The sequence below is a fragment of the Calonectris borealis genome, chromosome 10, assembly GCF_964195595.1.
Source record: "Calonectris borealis chromosome 10, bCalBor7.hap1.2, whole genome shotgun sequence".
In the NCBI taxonomy this organism is placed as follows: domain Eukaryota; kingdom Metazoa; phylum Chordata; class Aves; order Procellariiformes; family Procellariidae; genus Calonectris; species Calonectris borealis.
The window spans coordinates 12,939,475-12,956,795 of NC_134321.1; the positions used below are offsets into that span (position 1 = coordinate 12,939,475).

The 17,321-nt window shown below is 56.0% G+C and overlaps 1 protein-coding gene across 1 annotated transcript in view; it reads right to left on the reverse strand.

Moving 5' to 3' along the window:
• PLXNA1 (plexin A1) overlaps positions 1-17,321 on the reverse strand; it is a 106,569-nt gene that overhangs the window by 17,954 nt on the left and 71,294 nt on the right. The window contains exons 12-22 of the mRNA XM_075158888.1: positions 16,452-16,603; positions 15,973-16,093; positions 15,508-15,644; positions 14,787-14,954; positions 13,803-13,896; positions 13,080-13,319; positions 12,756-12,899; positions 11,776-12,010; positions 10,273-10,415; positions 6,899-7,155; positions 2,498-2,564 (exon numbers count right to left, since the gene is read on the reverse strand). Of these exons, the coding sequence (XP_075014989.1) occupies positions 2,498-2,564; positions 6,899-7,155; positions 10,273-10,415; positions 11,776-12,010; positions 12,756-12,899; positions 13,080-13,319; positions 13,803-13,896; positions 14,787-14,954; positions 15,508-15,644; positions 15,973-16,093; positions 16,452-16,603 (1,758 nt within the window). The remainder of the gene's footprint in view (positions 1-2,497; positions 2,565-6,898; positions 7,156-10,272; positions 10,416-11,775; positions 12,011-12,755; positions 12,900-13,079; positions 13,320-13,802; positions 13,897-14,786; positions 14,955-15,507; positions 15,645-15,972; positions 16,094-16,451; positions 16,604-17,321) is intronic.

Consider the following 17,321-nt stretch of genomic DNA (forward strand, 5'->3'; position numbering starts at 1 on the left):
TCTAGCTCATCAGGCACCTAATATCGTGCATTTTTCAGCACTTGTCTCGATTTATCCCTCTCCCTTTCCCCAGGGTGTCTCATTAAGAGTCTGATAAATGCTACTACAGGGTCCCCATGAAAGCCAGCCCTCGCTGGCTGCCCACGCTGCTGGCCGTGTCCCCGTCCCTCGCCCCAGCACATCACGGCCACGCGATGCCGAGTGCCTGGCCCTGCTCCGGGCAGGTTTGCTGAGAGCCGATCTGGCACACGTGCGCCTGCCTCATTTACATGCACGATTACTGCAGTTTGGTGCATTTTCCCTGCTGGCAAACTGTCTGCTGTGATACCTCTCCATCTACTCCACAGGTTTCTCCTGCTTTTGATGCCACCTGTGACCCTCACTGCCGGGAGATAAGCAGAAATGGCCCCGCGTGTCTCCTCTGGTGGGACCGACCCAGGAGAGGCCATCCTCAAGTCTCTTCCAGTCTAACTTACGTGACCCAAGCGATGGAGTTTCAACCACTTCCCTGGGGAGATGATCCCCAGGGTAACAAATCTCACAGCCAGCAGGTTTATCCAGGCCCTCCACATATGTTCCTCCTGTAATGGTGCACCTAGATCCGACTTCTCTCTCCTGCTGCTACTATCCAGAAACTGGAGGCATTTTCTGCCACCAAAGCCATGGCATAGCCAAGGACTTTATAAAAAGCCATTGCCCTGGTCCCATCCCCACATCTCTCTCTCCTGCTACTCCTTATCCTCAGACCTGCCCCGCACTGGCGATGCGCCCAGAAGGCTCTCCAAAGGGGGACAGGGCCGTACAAGGACAGATGCAGGACAGTGGTGGCACATGAGTTGATCCAAAGCAGCTTCTGAACAAGGTGAACATGTCACCGTCACCTGCCCAGCCAGGGACAGGCCAAGGGCGCCAAGTCACACACACGAACGCAACGTCCCCAAATGCCGCTGTGGGCGTTCGAAGGCTGTGCACTGTGCTTTGCTCGGCCAAAGCACAACCTTGTCCACTTCAAGGAGCCCTGAAGGAGTTCATCCACAGCGAAAGCTACTCCTGCCTGTCCCAGCGACCCCACAGAGCCCAAAGAGCCGTCTGCCGGTGTCCTACCTGATCCCACCAGGCACTGCAGCTGCAGGGGCGGAGGGCAGCCCCACTGAGCAAAGCCCCGGCACGAAGAGGCAGCAGGAGGTTTGACATCTCCCTCCGACTGGCACAGCTTTTCTTCTTTCCAACCCCTGGAAAGCAATCTCTGCTGCACACTACAGCTAGATTTTTATAGATACAGGCTATCCCTCGACAGAGGCAAAAAGCCAAGTGCATGTAAGTGATATTATAAATCACCTCTCATTGACGATCACTTGAGTTCTGCACAGACTCCTGCTCACTCTCATCTCTTGGCTGGAAATGGTTCAAACCCTCTTTATCTTAATGAGGGATGAAATCCCACAAAAACGGCTGCGTGCCACCCAGCCTCGCCGCGCTGATGCCAGGCAGGATCCCAAGAAACGGCTCTGCTGACTGACAAACCCGCCATGGGACCAGAGACGCTGTTCACCCCACCGGTGTCATCCCGAAGCAGCAGCAGGACCAAGATGGTGGTCCATGGGCTGGAGCTGCAGCTGTGTAACCTGCATGGCTGCTGGTGCGGCTCTAGCAGGTGGAAGCACTGGCACTGATGGGATAAATGCTCTCGATATGGGTTGGGTGAACCAGCAGTAAAAGCAGCCCTTACGCTTTGCATCCTCTTCTGCTACCCCCGATGAAATTGGGAAAAAGGCAAATTCAAGTTAAGGGGCTCGCCAACGCAGGCAGAGGCACGAGGAGGTCCAACGTCATCTGCACCCTCGCGCACACACTGTGGAGAGAGCTGCAGCCCCGGCTGCCAACAGGCCCCATGGGGCGTCCACCCCCACCGGGGCACCTTTTGGAGGGGAAGCATCAGCAGAAGCGGAGATGCCTGGGGGAAACGATTCCCCTACCAAAGAGCCTCAGTGTCAAAGACATGAAGCAAAAGCAGCAGCATTACGTGAAGAGCTCAGCACATCAAACTACAGCTCAAACAGGCAGAAATATCCTTCGAGCACACTGATGACTACAGAGGGACCAGCTCCCAGGGCTTTTTCCTCCTGAGTTACACAAGCAGAAGCAGGGAAGGAGGAATGGGGACCACTCCGAAGGGATTCAAGACTCAGCTCAGTTGCTTCAGATTTATCCTTTCTTTGGGCACTATTTTTATGAAGATCTCAAACCCACTACACATTAAGCAATCCCAGTCTGGATTTCATTTCTCAATCTCAACTCTTTCCCCGAAAGGAGTCCCAGGATCACTAATCACATCTGAGAAACACAGGATGGGAACGGAGACCCGGGAAGAGATCTCTGCTCTGGGAGGGAGCGGCAGCGCTCAGGAGCACGTCAGCCCAGGCTCTGGGTACCACATCCCGGTGAGGCAGGAACCACCTCCCCACCCACGTGGGGTTGCCATTCCTTCCCAACTCACCTTCAGAAACTTGTACAGCAGAAACGTGAACCAATTCGTCAGCATCTTCTCTGCCACCGACTCCGTTCTGTAGGGAAGGCAGAGAGCAAAGGCGTCAGCAGAGAATATTAAAGGTCTCTGATCTCACCCGTTGCCACCTCAGCCTTGGACTGTGGCTTTATCTTTTTTGGCTTTAAAAGGTCACATCTGGAAAGGCAGAAGCCTCGAAGCAAAGGGGCACGAGAAGACAGCAAAAGCTCTATGAAAAGCCTGCCCATCCGCAAGGCTGAGCCACAGCAGCCCCCAGGAGGGAGAGGCAAATTGGTCTCCGGTGTATTTGGAGATCCAGGGAGAGCCAAGCACGACCTTGTCCCATGGGGAGTCTCACCCAAGGGATGACCAGCTTTCTACCTCTCCCTGGTACCTTCTACTTAAACGAAGTTTGTTTCTTGCACCGTGTCCCATTGGAACCAGGCAGCTCCCTCCACAGGAGGATGGTCATGAAACCTACCTCAAGCTCCCCAGTTAAACCACAACCTGAAGGGAAGAGCTGAGGTTGCAAGGCAAGGTCAGATCCCGACCCACATTCCCACAACAGGAGCACCTCCTCCCACATCAACGAGTGCCTGATCTAGCTGGAAGCCCCTCTCCCCACCTGGGAGCTGCTGCTCTGCCTTCTGCTCCTGCAACGCACTCAACATAGCTCTTGCCCTGACACAGGCCCATCTCTACTGGGTGACATAGGACTTCCCAGCAACACCCAAAGCAGCCCTTGATCTCTACAGCCTCAAAGCCCAGGAACTGCAGTAGAGCAAGAGGACAATCACCACCAATACTGGAGGGAGAAAGAGAGTTTTCCCCAGCAGCCTGTGCAAGGTCTGTTCAGAAGAACTGCTGGAGGAGAGGACACCTGGTTCTTGGCCATCAGTGGTGGTGACGATGAAGCTTTAGGAGGCCACGCTCTGCACCCTCACTTCTCTCTGTCCCCCTGCCCTTGGGCCTCGATGTTGGTGGCTCTCGGGCAGGGATGCACAGCCCTGCCACGCAGAGAGGGCACCGGTCCACTGGCACATGGCCTTGGTTAAAGCCACCGCTGGATTTAGGTCTGGAGACTTTGATCCCAATATGGTTTTGGACAAACTTATCCCCAGAACTAATTCAGCCGAAAACAAGGGGATTAAAGAAGGAAGAAGTAAGAGCAGTGGTTGGAAGCTCAAGCTGTTTTCCATGTACCTTTGGAGCACTGTGCAAAGACACTGTGCCAGGCTCGGGATTTAACCCTTGCCTGCCTGCATGGTGGAAATCCCGGGTCTCTGTGTGTCTCCTCAGAGTGGGGTGGTGATGTAGGAGTTTGCAGTGAACGAGGATGCAACCACCAGCTCAAAAAGGAGCTTAAAAATGGAGCCGTGCCTCTCAGCTTTTGGAGATGCAGTTGAAGGAAACAGCCAAAACTGCCTTAAGAAAACCTATCAATTGCCCCTAGTTTCCTAAAGCATGGTTCAAATCCAGATGGCAACATGCTCCAAAGCGGCACGGCAGGGAAGGTCCGGGGGAGTCGCCTGTGTCTGTGTGGGACCACCACCATGCAGCATGTGCACAGAAGGGAGAGCAGGATCCTGCAGGATGGGTGTGAGCCATGGTGGGTCTGAACAGGACGTGGGGACCTCGGGGTGGCAGTACCGCAGCCAGGGTGTGCCGCACCAGCAGAGGGACAGTCTGGCACGGAGGGAGCTGAGGGTGACACAGGACCCAGGTGAACCATGCAGGCCTACAAGGGCAGCTTAACACGCCTGTGTCTGCACCACCGCCTGCTCTCAGTGCCATAAGATCAAAATTCCCCTTAACATGTCCGTTATTTTTAAAGTGGCTTTCACTCCCTTTAAAGTAAAAATGCCAGCCAGCCCCCCAACCTTCTCCCGTTAGGCTTCTTCACTTTATCCACCCCTTAATCATCAGATCAGCCACTTGCAAGCACAGATGCTCCTGAAAGCACAAGCAATACTAATAACCTCAGGGACGTGGCTGCATTCCTGTTGCACCAGGGAAACGAAACACAAACGGGTTGTCACGAGACAAAACCCAGAAGGAACCCAAACCTCAGAGCCACCATGAAGATGCCATGCACTGCCCCACGGCAATGCCAGGCCTGGCAGATGGGACAGGAGCAGCTCCCAGCGGCCAGATGGCTGGGGTAGGAAATCCACTTTCCCAGAGTTTATTCAAGCTGTCTCGGGGTTGTGTGGTCCCATCCAAGGCTTTCTCTTGTGCTAATGGGGCTTAGCCCTTTTTGCCCTCCCTGGAATAGCACAGCTCTCCTTAAACCATTAGGGGACAGTAACACCTGCGCCTCCAGAGGGGGGAAGCCTTCCTGCGCCCCGCCAGGAAAGATTAATCCATCAAGGGGAAGAAAAAGAGAGAGAAGGAAAGGGACATGAGGAGAAAGCCAAGGGAAGGGGTGGACTGAAGCTATTCAGCAGACATCCTCCCCAGCCCCAGACCAGGTCCTTCGCTGACAAGCCTGCACCACTCATCTGAAGTGCCACCACCTGGGCTCCGGCAGATGTTTGTCTTTATCCGCGATAGAGCCAGATGCCACAGCAACGGCGGGATGATCCAATAACAAAATAAATAAATAACAGCTCTCTCCAGTTAGATCAATGTTAATCCAGTTGCCCTGGGCGGTGAGCACAGTCGCACGCCCAACAGCCGGGCTAATCAAAAGGACGGAGGAAGCACAGCCCTCAACACGGCTGCAGGAAGAACGAAGTCTCTTTAAATATCACTCAGGGAGGCACGAGCAAGGTACCAGCCAGGGGACCTCGTCCCTGCCCTAAGCATCCAGCTCCACCTGCGATGGACCCCCAAGCCCGCAGCTGGGGACCGATAGTTCCTTGGACTGCTGGCTCTCGCTGCACCCGCGCAGGCTGGGCTCTGGCCCCGTGCTGCTCCCACGGCTCAGCCACTGCAGCTGCTGGCCTCCCTGCACTGCCTTTTATTTATATTTTATTGATTTACTTCATTCCAGAGTTTTGCTCCGATGGTAGCGGCTTTGTGATGCTCTGAGAGATGCAGGAGCTGGATACGCAGCTCAAATATTTCAGTGAAGCCTGGTGTCACGGAGGGACAGTAAGAAGGGAAGAGCCTGAGGATGCGCTTGGGGAACAGGGATGGGGGACAGGGGTCGGCACCTCCAAGACCCACCCCCCTCCCGGCCAGCCACGGGTCTGCACCGCACCCTCTCTCTGGCACGTTGCTAACGAGGTGCTTTGAGAAATTAAGGGCTCCCTTGCAGTGTGATAAATGAAGCAGAGAGAGTAAGAAAGCAATGTGCCTAAAGAGATCAGCCAAGGGAAAGTAGCAGGGAGGTAACTGGGATCAGCTCACATCTGTGTCCGCTCCAGGCGTCTCCCCAGGGCCAGGCATGCAAAACCCAACAGGTTTTGTCCCGTCTGGCCATGCCATGAACATTGGTTGATGTTTGAAAGATGCTCTGGTTTTCTGGAGCCTTTCTGGTGACATGCCAACGCTGTGGCTCTCAGCCACCCCTGCATCTCCGCTGGAGGCACCGGGCTGGTGGAGGCAGAGATGGGGAGGCACAGCACGGCATGCGAAGGGAGAGGACGGCATGGAGGGCCTCGAGCTGGGCTGGTGGAGCTTATTAATTGTTTTTGTTCGGCACTTGGTGTATCTTTCAATATTCATCAGCCCGTGATGAAGGAGCGCTCAGAGCTATCGTTAAATATTGATGGGCCAGGCAGACTCACAGCAGGGCTTGGCAGGCTGCCTCCTGCTCACGCTCCCCCCAGCCCCGGCGAGACTCCCTGCCTGCGAAGATCCGCTTGGCTTTCCCAGGAAAACCCCCATGTGCCCAGCGAGGTGGGCAAGTCCCGAGAAGGCAGTGGGGAAAGGAGGACTCCAGCCTGCTGCAAACCCGCAGAGGCACCCACGCAGGAGTGCCGGCAGCAAGGCAGCCAGAAGGCAAGGCGAGAGCCGCCCCAAGTGCTGGGAGGTCTGGGGGACCGCCTGGTCACCTGGAGAAGGGAAGGCAGGGGGAAGCGTCGCTGCAGCGACACATGACAGTGCCTGACACCAGCACGCATCCCCCCTGCACCAGCCTTCGCAGCCGATATTCGCCGAGCATCCCTCCTCCCCAGACAACATGAACCTGCACAGACCAAACCAGAGTGAGAACATCCCACGGGTGACTCCTGAGCTGGCTGGGCCCGGGTGGTCCCACACGCCTCTCATACTTGCACGCAGACAGGAAAGGAAATGCTTGACCACAGATCCAGTGCCAGCATTGCCACAGCCAACACCAAAGCCATCACTGATGGCATCCCTAAAGGACATCAGCACGTGTCCACACACTCAGAAGAGCCTGGGCACTGTCCCACAGCTCCAGCCCCTTGGATGGTCACTCACCTCCGCAAGAGCAGCTTCGGGTGGTTTTTACTCTCCAGGTTCTTCTCGATGAGGTCGGAAAGGAGCTGCTTCAGCACGCCCGTGGCGTACTCCATCTCGCCCTGCAGCGCCGTCATGATGAGCGAGGCCACGTTGCCGCGGTCCCGCATGGAGAAGCTCCGCTGAGCCTCCAGAGTGCGGATGAAGGTCAGCAAGAAGTGCTTCTTGTTCAGGAGCTGCCCAAAGAGGGTCAAAGACTTCTCCACGTTCGCTTGGACCTGCAAGAATAGAGCAAAGCTAGGAGATGGGCACTAGGGTGAAGGCAACGAAAAGACGGTGGCTGGGCTGCACAAGATCCTGGATTCACCCTCATCCCCAAACAGGAAAGGATGAAAAAGGGCCAAAAAGCAGCTGGATTTGCGCTCTCCATACTACCAAGCTTCCTCTTTGGTGATCAGTCTCAGTTCCCTCCAGAGGTATTATCTAGTTTGTAATACCTCAGCATCAGGTTAACACAGTCTTAGCGCATCAATGTATATATATGCATATACACACACACACACTTCCATACAAAGACCCTCTCCCGCATGTGTGCAGGCACATACACGCACTTCCCTCCCGTAAACAAACACTCTTTCTCTCCCAAACATGCACACAAATTATAATTTTCGATTTCAGCTAACAAGCAGCTCAGTTCCCACCGAAGTCACTGCAACACGCGCTTCGGGTATTGCACAGAAAGCAAATAAAGCCACAACCCTGAGCTCCACCAGCAGCAAACCCGCCTGGTTTTGGGGGCCTGGATTTCAGACAGGCAAGCAAAGAGCAGAAACCTGGCTCTGCCCCGCTCCAGACACAGACTGAAATATTCCCCTTCCTCTTGAGACATTTGAAGGTGTATTTCTGGTCTTACTTGGCCACGTAGCGCCCAGCAGGGATTGGGCTGGGATGCTTTCATCCCCGTGCTGCCATCGTCAGCCCAGCTCTGGCCAGCCCTGACCAAATTTCTTATCAGAAAAGAACATTTTTACAACAAGGTGTTTTGCCATTAGAAAAGATAATTTCTTCTCAATAAAAGCCTTGCTGTGGTAAAACGTCAATTTGAATTATTCCCCCCCCGCCTTGTCTTGTCTTCCTGATTGGGAGAATAAGTGAAAAATTTCATTTCATGTCAATATTTGGAGACAAAACAACACTTTTCATTTCAAAACACCAACTCAAAATGAAGAACAGGGTTTTGACACATCAAATCATTTCACTTCAATCAAAACTTTGGATCGGTGCTCTTCAGCAAAATTCCTCACAATTGTAACTTCCCCCTCCAAAATACTTTCTCCCACTGGACAAACACCCCGCTCCCCACCCAGTCCTTGTCAATTCTGCGATACGACCCCCAGGTGCCACTGTCACCCTCATCACCCAGGTGAGCAGGGACCCTGCCCCAGAGCATCCCCGAAGGGCGACGGGGGAGTGACAAACCCTCTCTGCCCCCATCCTCGGGGTTCCTCTCGTGGGCACCACACAAGCAAGCATGTGGCTCACTTTCCCTTAATGCAGGTCAGAGGATAACGTCCTGCTAGGAACAGAAATGCTTTAAATTATGTTTTCCCGGAGTGCCTCCCTCCCTGCTGGTTGATTCTTCAATGTGGGAAGACCTGAGAGCCGGCTGGAGCACAGCGGCTGCACTGGAGACCTACCAGACCCACCAGTAAAACTGGTGCAGAAGGAGACATGCTGCATCCGACCTCTGCACGTTGCTGGTGCTTTTGCAGCCAAGACCAGGCAAAGGAGACCACAGGACAAGAGGCTTTCTCCCTTCAGTGGAGCAGCAGGATCTCGATAAGATGGGAAACGGGTCCTGCCCAACAGTGACCATCCCATGGGAGCCTTGGCAGGGAGCACGGGAGGACACGAAACCGCCATCACAAGCAGCACGGCAATGCCTGAGCCCCCCACATGCCTGTCACCTCCCTGGGCCCCCGTGTTTAACTTGCTCATCATTAGCAGAAATAAATGAACAATACTGAATTAAATATTTAATCAGGCTTAAATTCACACAAAGCAACAAACCTCCCCCCCCAAAACCCAAAGAGACAGGGAGCTGGTACCGACAGCCTGATACTCGCTGCGGATTAACGTGTGCGTGAGCAAGTGCTGTTTCCTTCCCGTCACTTGCAATATCTAATGTTACACTCTGAGTAAAGAGACAAATAAAAGCAAACCTGATTAAATTATATGAAGCTTACACAACTGTAGTTGCTTTATTCAATCTCTTTTGGGGATTTTTTTTTTTTTTTTTCTCCTTTGCAACTTTAACCCTTTGTTTCCCAGACCAGGCTGAGCTGGCGTGCTCCCTCGAGTGGGATACTTTGAATTAGGAGCTGGAAGCAGACAAACTCCCACCCAGCCTGCCGCGGCCAATGCAAAATTCCTCCCTGATACCCTTTTTGATACCCTTTCCACTCCTTTCCCTTTAGGGAAAATACTTAAGAGCAAGAGCAGAGGTGAGAGGAGAGCCAGGCGTTTGCACAGACAGGAAGGGCTGTGCCCCAGGGAGGGCTACGCTCACGCCTGCTGTGGCTCTGAGCATCCGGAAACCCGAGCTGCAAGGGGAAATCCATGGAAACAGGGTCCCCACCGCCCTCCGCAGCTGGGATTAGGGACCAGGGAAAGAGAGCAGGCAGAAGGCCAGGGCCCCGCGCTGTAGCCATGCTGGCGTACAACACCAGCACGTGCACTTGCAGTTGGTAAGAGCTTGTTGTGTTGCAATTAGTGACCGTGCATCTTGCACCAGGGCCGATTACTTCTCCTAAATACATTGTGAAGCCCATGTCGACATTAATTACTGTGCCGGGTCAGCAGCGAGGAGAAGCTAAGGTCACCCCCCTCCTTTCTCTAATCAAGAGCGGCCTCAGCAGCCCAGCAAACAAGAAGCCAATTGCTGTACAATTGCACACACTAAATTAAACAGAGGTGGGGAGGCCGGGAGAGGAGGGGGAGCTGGTTTGGGGAGCAGGGGAAGGATGCCAAGGATGGGTTCTGCAGGGGGAAACGAAGCCAAGCAAGCAGGCAATGTCAGACAAGCCTGCTAGAAACGAGCGGCCGGGCAGGCATCAAACAGACCCAATTGAATAAAGCAACTGCTGTAGAAAATGACAGCAGCAATGATATTAATATAAATATTGATATTAATGTCAGAAAGTGCCGTAACCATTTGGCAGCCGGTCCGCATTCGTGTCAGCTGCCACGTGGCGAGATGCTCTTTGCTGCGCCAGGCCGGGCCAGCATCCGACCAAAGCATCTCTCCAGCCCTACGCTTGGGGCACGGGGACTCGTGCAGGGGCACATCCCCAGCGTGAAACACTACAGAGACAGACAGACAGACGATACCACACCTCCATCTCCTTCAGCACCGGGTGGTCTTCTATCCCTGGGAAGAGAACCCGCATGGCGTAGGTGCGGTAATCCAGAAAGGGGATGCCAGCCCCATCCAGGTCGTTGGTCAGCTCGTTAATGTCAGTCTGCAGCTCAGCGAAGGCTGGGGTGGGAAAAGCAGAACTAACCAACACATCCCGGAGTCCCAGCACGCAGCATCAGCACCCAGCCTCCGCCGCACCCCCCGGCACTCCATGGATGGGATCCCCCCGGCGTGAATCGGCTCCGTATCCCTCCCCCCGGCAGGCTGTGATCGCTGTCCCCATCTCAGAGATGGAGAAACCGAGCTGCGGAGGGTGGGGGTGACTTCCCCACAATAAATCAAGTGGCAGATTTGGGAACAGGACCGCCGGGTCCCGGGGGGCTCAAATCCCCCCTGCTCAGTACTCGCAGCCTCCCAGGGATGCCGGGGGCAGTGGGGAACAGCCAGGCTTGAACAAAGCCAGAGCTTCTGGGGGAAAACGTTAGCCTAAACCGCAAGAATGTCCTCATTTCTTTTTGACCTAAATACTACTCAAGAGAAGAGCTTGAACACACCCACCCCAGCACCTCCCGATCCGAGCAGAGGCAGCCACGACTCCCAGGGGAATGCGATGCGGGGGGGTCCTGAACCTTTAATTGCACCTAGAGGGAAAAGCTGACGGGAGAGGAGTCCTGGATATGCACCAGGGAAATGGGTTGGAGGGGGGAGAAAACCCTCAGAAAAATCAAATTAACGGCACTTTAAAGGGAGCTGAAAGCCAGGCAGAGGGCTGCAGGCTCGTCAGCCTGATGAGAAAAAACAAACCGTCAGCTTGAAAGGCGTGCTATCTTATCTGTAACTAGTGGGACTAGAAAAGAGAAAAGGCAGGGAAGAGATTGTGCCTTTTAATTAAAAGCAGATCCTTTTATCTGCCAGCTGTGGAAGACAAGACACCATCCCCTCCACCAGCTCCCTCCCCTCTCCCTGTCACCAGTGCCATCCGCAGGCGTGTGTAGGGATGGGGATTTGGGGGAGCAAAGGGTTTTTTCTTTCTTTTCCCTTTTTATTATCTTGTTTTCGGTGCCTGCTCCATCCGCAGTGCCTGGGCTGGTTGTGGCTGCGGCTGGCAGGGTCGGGGCCTCGGAAGCCAGCTCAGGGGGATAATGGGCAATTAGGTTTTATCAGCAGGATCATACAGGGAATTCTGTCCAATTTCACAGCATCCGTCTGTCACGTAACGAGAGACCGACTGCCCACTCGCGGGCAGCCCTCACTACTCTCCTTGCTCTCTTTTCTCCCATTTGGAGAAATGGAAGGGAACTCCTTCACTGGAAAAATCCCCCAATCCCACCCAAAATGAGTTCGTGTCCTCTGACAAAGCAGTTTTGCCTGTTCCCATTCCCGCTCCAGAAGGTAGTGGGGAAACGGTGGGAGCACACCGAGCTCGGGACGGTACGAGACCCTCCAAGACCCCCACGTTAGCAGCACAAGGATCCCTCACCTTCTTTGCACTCCAAGGCCACTCGGGACTCCAGGTTGTCCATCTGCAACTGGAGGCGTTTCAGGGTCCGGTCGGCATCCCGAGACTTGCGCTTGTAGGCGATGAGGACGATGATGATGATGAGGAGGAGCAGACCGCCCCCGCCGCCGATCCCGATGATGGCAGGCAGGGTAAGCAGGCTGTCCGAGTAGATCTGCAGCGTCCCCGGGGAGAACTCGAACCCTCCAGCCTTAATCTGTGCCATGGCGGGGAAAAAAGGGATCTGGCGTCAGGGGGTATGTGCCCAGGACAGCCCTCCCCACCATGCCCGCTGTGCTGGGAACCGGGGGATGACTCCCAGCCCACGGGAGGAAGGATGCAGAAAAATGCAGGGATGGCAGGAGCTGGCCCGGAGCAGCGCAGCGCGCTTTAATGGGATGCAGGACACACGCTGCCAGCGTGTGCGGAGCAGGCAGAGAGTTTGATGTCTCATTCAGACAACATTACAGTAACAGATGGGATGTGAAGCGAGTTCCCCCACAGGTGGGGAGCTTGCGGGGGGACCGCGCCGGGTCCCTTTCAACCTGGCAGGGTCCTGGAGCGCGAGCACCGCTGTGCTACAACCCCACAAACAAGGGAGCCTTCCTTATGGTGTGAGCTGGCACCGGGGGGAAGGGGTGGGAACCCCCCCTGCCTTGGCACCGGCTGTGCCTTGGCACCCAGCGGGGAAGGAAGGTTGTTGGCAGGGCTAGCCAGGGCACAGGAACGCCTGGCTGAGCGTGCCAGGAAGGGGACAAAGTATTTGGTCCTACCAAAGATGTAATTAGGGAGAGTGATGCCCAGGGAGCAGGAAGATGGCTCCTGAGGATGCTCCTGCACATGCACCAAATATCCGGTCCTCATCCGGGGATGAGCACGCAGCAGGGCCAGTGCTGGGATAAAGACCGAACCTCTGTGACACACGGAACGTGAGAAGCAAAGGCACCGGTGTCAGCACTTACCGTGACTTTGTGCTGGCCGGTGAGGTTGGGGGACTCGCAGAGGAGCTGGGTCTCGGAGACGGTCAGGGTGCAGGGAGTGTCTCCGATCAGCACCGTGTAGTTCAGGCGGGAGTTACCAGCAGCCGGCGGGAGCAGGTTCCTGCCCTTTGAGGGAACAAGGAAGGAGATTGTCAGTTCTCATGCAAGGGGGAACGTTTAAAAAAGAACAACATAAAGCAAATTCGTTCTCTTGCAGTGCAGGACTTTGCTCCAGGAGAGACAAAAAGCCACCTCCACAGAGGAACATGTCCCTACCCCTCTGCCCCCAGGTGCACGCTGCCTTACCTTGAGGATGAGGGGGGAGCTGGGCTTCAGCTCCAGCATTCCCGTGGGGCTGAGTGGCTCGAAGACAGGGTCCGGGTAGTAAACGAAATTGGTGGTGTTGATGATCAGCAGGGCCTGGACATTATCCATGACGAAGCCAATCTCATCCGGGCGGTCGCCAACCTCCGGAGGGCTCCGCACGGGGTTGTCAATGGAGGGCGCGTAGCACACCATGGTGGTGTCGTTGTAGACGGTGCAGTTCTGCAGGAGGCACAGAGGTCAGACCCAGCTCCCGACACAGAGCTCAGGATTGCACCCCACAAGGATCTCCTGCAAGCAGCAGCTCTGGACACAGGGTTTAGACTCAGGATCTCCTGTCTTATGCTATTACTCAATAGGTGCCATATTCCACCACGGGGCAGAGAGAGACTCCTGTCTGCAATGGATGTGCGAGGGGTGGCAGGTGGGAGCTCGCTGGGGACGGGCTCTTTCTGCCACTATCCTGCAGACATCCCACAAACCTCCCATCAGTTTCGCACGCTCAGATCTCAACCTTCTCCTGGCAGCACCTGGCAGAGGCCCTGCAGGGAGATCGGTGCCTCTCTTTGGGTGGCAGCCCCTGGACCTCAGCCCTTCCACGCCATCACACCCGATGGGGAAGGGATGCGCGTTCTGCCCTGCACTGCAGAAAGACAACACCCCTCCTCCTTGCGCTCTGCCCCAGCCCCAGCCAGCACCACTTACGTTCTCCCTTTCAGAGCTGCAGTACTTGGCCCGGATCCTGGGTTCTTTTATGGTGGCCAAGTTGGTGCCAGTCACGGTCAGCAGCGTCCCACCACTACAGACATGGAAACAATGGGTTAGAAGAAGCAGCTTGGCACGGGGTCCCCGCTTCTGGGAGGGAAGCGCCCATCCTCACCAGCCAGACGCCCATCTGCCCCAGCCTGGGTGCACCACAATGCCCCAGAGACCTTTTATCCCACCCAGATGTCACCACAGCCAGCAGGATCTGGCATTCACCACCACCAAATCATCTCAGCTGACCCAAGGGCCAACTAGAGATATAAAACCTGCTAATTAACACTAACATCCCACCCTGTGTCCAGGCTTGGGGTCTGAAGGCAGCTCCCAAGCTAAAGGAGGCCAAGCTTCCACAATGGGGAAACATCCCGAGGCAGAGGAGGTCCTCTCTGCCACCCCCTTCTCCACCATGCAGGCAGCGGGTGGCAGGGCAGGCTGAGCTCTGCAGGGTTTTCTCCGTGCCTTGCTGTTAAAAGCCCCGCAGTCCTGGAGAGCTTGGCCATGCCCCTGGGGAGCTCGCTCCTCATCAACACCCTGGGGAAGGTTTCCCTTGGCACTAGCGCTTAATGGATTCCTTCGCCTCCTCTCCAGCCAATTCAAACCTTTTAGAAAAATATGTAAACATTTCGAAAAATCCCCCGATGGGAAATATTTTAATTTTATATGCCGCCGCCAAATGTCAAGCTGAAATTAAGCAGATCCAAAGCACTCTCTGCTCTTGCCCCCTGCCAGGCTGAGCACTGCAGGCCAGGAGTTAGCAGGACCCCGGTGCCAAGCCATTGCTCACACTCCTCTCGCCACGTCTCTGGAGCACGGCCCGGTGGCTATCGCAGCAGCACTGGGACGTACCCATCAGGTGGGGGGATCCGTGTGGAAAACAGCCCCCCCTGCATCCCACAAGCTCCCTGCGGGCACCCCTCGATTCACCTGTTGATGCTCCACTCGGGATCGATCTTCTGGATGGTGGGGTCCTCCGTGTAGTTGTACTTCACCTCCGGGTTGCTCAGCTCTGCCCGATTGATGTTGATGAGGATGGGGGAGCCGCCGGGGGTGTGCCCGGGGGGGGTCCTGCACCGGATTTCACGAGCGCTTCTCCTGGAGCAGAAATGCACGACCCGTCAGAGCCCGGGCAGGAGGGAAGTGAGGGCGGCCGATGCTGCCCATGAGCCCCCTGTCCCAGCCCCTCTCCCCTTCTGAAACTGTCGGGGGCAGGAAGAGAGAAAGAGAGAAAAAAAAAAAAAAACAAAAACAAACAAAAACAAGAAACGAAACAAAAGGCAGCCAGGAAAGGCTGAGCAGCTCCTGAGCGTTCCCATCACACGGCTGCTGCAAACAGCAGCGATTAGGGCTGATAACCAGTAATTACCGCAGGAAAATATTTAAAGAGCCGCTCCATTATCATCCCTAATCTAAAAATTATCCACTTCATGCCTCAGGGCTTTGTGCTTTTAGAGAAAAATCCCCGTTCTTTGGGCTCTTCCTGCAGCCTCTGACACACAGAGGTTTTGGGGGAAGACACCTCCGGCCGCCCGCGGGGTTTGGCTCCTTGGCTCCCCAGCACGGGCTCCTGGCCGCTGCTCTATCTGGGGGTCCCGCTGCCTCTGGAACTGTCCGTCACCCATCCTCCACCACTCTCTGTGCCCCTTACCAGGAAAAAGCGCAGGGCCGTCCCCCGATGGTCACGGAGACGTTGCTGCCAGCGTTGAGGTGGCTGCCTTCGATGGCAATCCAGGTGCCACCGGAGAGAGGGCCCCGGGCTGGGACCACACGGGAGAAAGTGGGCGTCTGTCAAAGGAAAAGAGCATCCCTGGTGTCGGACGGGCTGGGGACCGAAACCCGCATCCCCAAACAGCCCCAAAGCAGGCGATGGGGACGCAGAGGAGAGGGACCTGTGGGACAGTGGCAGGGCACGGTGCTGAGGGCTGGCAGTGCCAGCAGGACCGCAGGGAGGCAGAGCAGTGGCAGCTTTGGAGAAATTCAACCAGCATGACCCAACGCCTGCCCAGAGCATCCCCACCTGCCCCCCAGGGAAATGATGGCCAGTTTTCCAACTCGCCTGGAAAACCACCCCAAACCACCCGGGACCAGCCCTGTCCCCCGGCACGGGGCTTACCACGAAGGTGAAGCTCCTGGGGGATGTGGCCCGGTAGCTGGGCGAGCAGTCGCGGATGCAGACTTCTACCCGCGCCTCATGGACCTTGCTCGGGCTGGCATCTCCGATTTCACACACAATCCTAAGGGATGTAGGGAAGGAGCCCTCAGTGCCCCGGCACCAAGACGCTTGCTGAGCCACGGTGGGGATGGACCAGCTTCAGAAAGGGGTAGATCTGGCACCAAGCAAAGGTCCCAGGTGCCAGCAGGGTTCATGAGAAACCAAGGCGGTGGCTGTTGGCACTGCCAGCCCTGGGGGGAGCTTCCCCAAAGCCTTTGGGCTCCTCGCAGAGTGACCACAACTAGCAGGTACTTCTCTCCCAGTCTGGCCCAGTCAGCCCCATGTTTTCTTGCAGCCACGGGCAGTGTTTGAGCACCAGCACCCCGACCCCCATCCACCGAGGTGACCTGGAGCGTGCCCACCCCTCACTGGGCACTTACTGCTCAGCGCTGATGTACTCGCTCTCGATGGGGATGCACATCACTTTGCCGACTCGAACGCCCCAGCGAACATCTTCAAACTTCAGGCCCAGGTTCTCTCCGGTGATGGTCAGACGGGTCCCTCCTTGCCTGGGGCCGGTCTCGGGTGACAGCTAGGAGAGAGCACGGCCCGTCAGCCAAGGGAGCGGAGCCGCGGGGACGCCTCACTCGGGCAGGCTGCAGCCCGGGCAGCTGCGGGATGAGTGTCACTCCCCCACGAGTGACGAGGACAGATGGGTTAAATAAATGCCAGAGCGTCTGCAAAGAGCACACAGAGCGGGAAAGACCTCCCAAATGACAGCCGCATCCACAAATCCTCCCAGGAACAAGCCAGGAGATGTCAGATGTGTCCGAGCAGAGGGTTGGGATTTGGACACCCCGCTGCAGACAGAGCCACCTCACAGGTGACAAGGACACAGACGGGAAGGAGACAAGGCAGAATCAGCCACGGCTCCAGCTGAGCCGGTGAGGAAGCACGTGGACCTGCCTGGCTTTTGGCCAGGTCCCACGTACCCAGGGATGAGATCCCCACGTCCAAGACGTCCTCAAAAGAGAAAGCATCTCCACCAGGTCCCTGCGCACCGCAGGCAGGGGCAAACCCTGTGCCGAGACCAGCTGGGAAGGGAGGGCATTTTACCCCAGCGCTGCGCCTCATTTACCAGGATGATGCCCAATAAAGCAGGCAGGTGCGATCTGACAGACGGCGTGGGATGAGGGATGATCGGAGACACAGGCCCACCGCTGCCTCCAGCCAGGCAGTTTTACACCAGCGCTCGCCAGCCCCGGGGCCCAGCGCCCACCTCCAGCGCTAACTGGGATGAATGGCAGGGC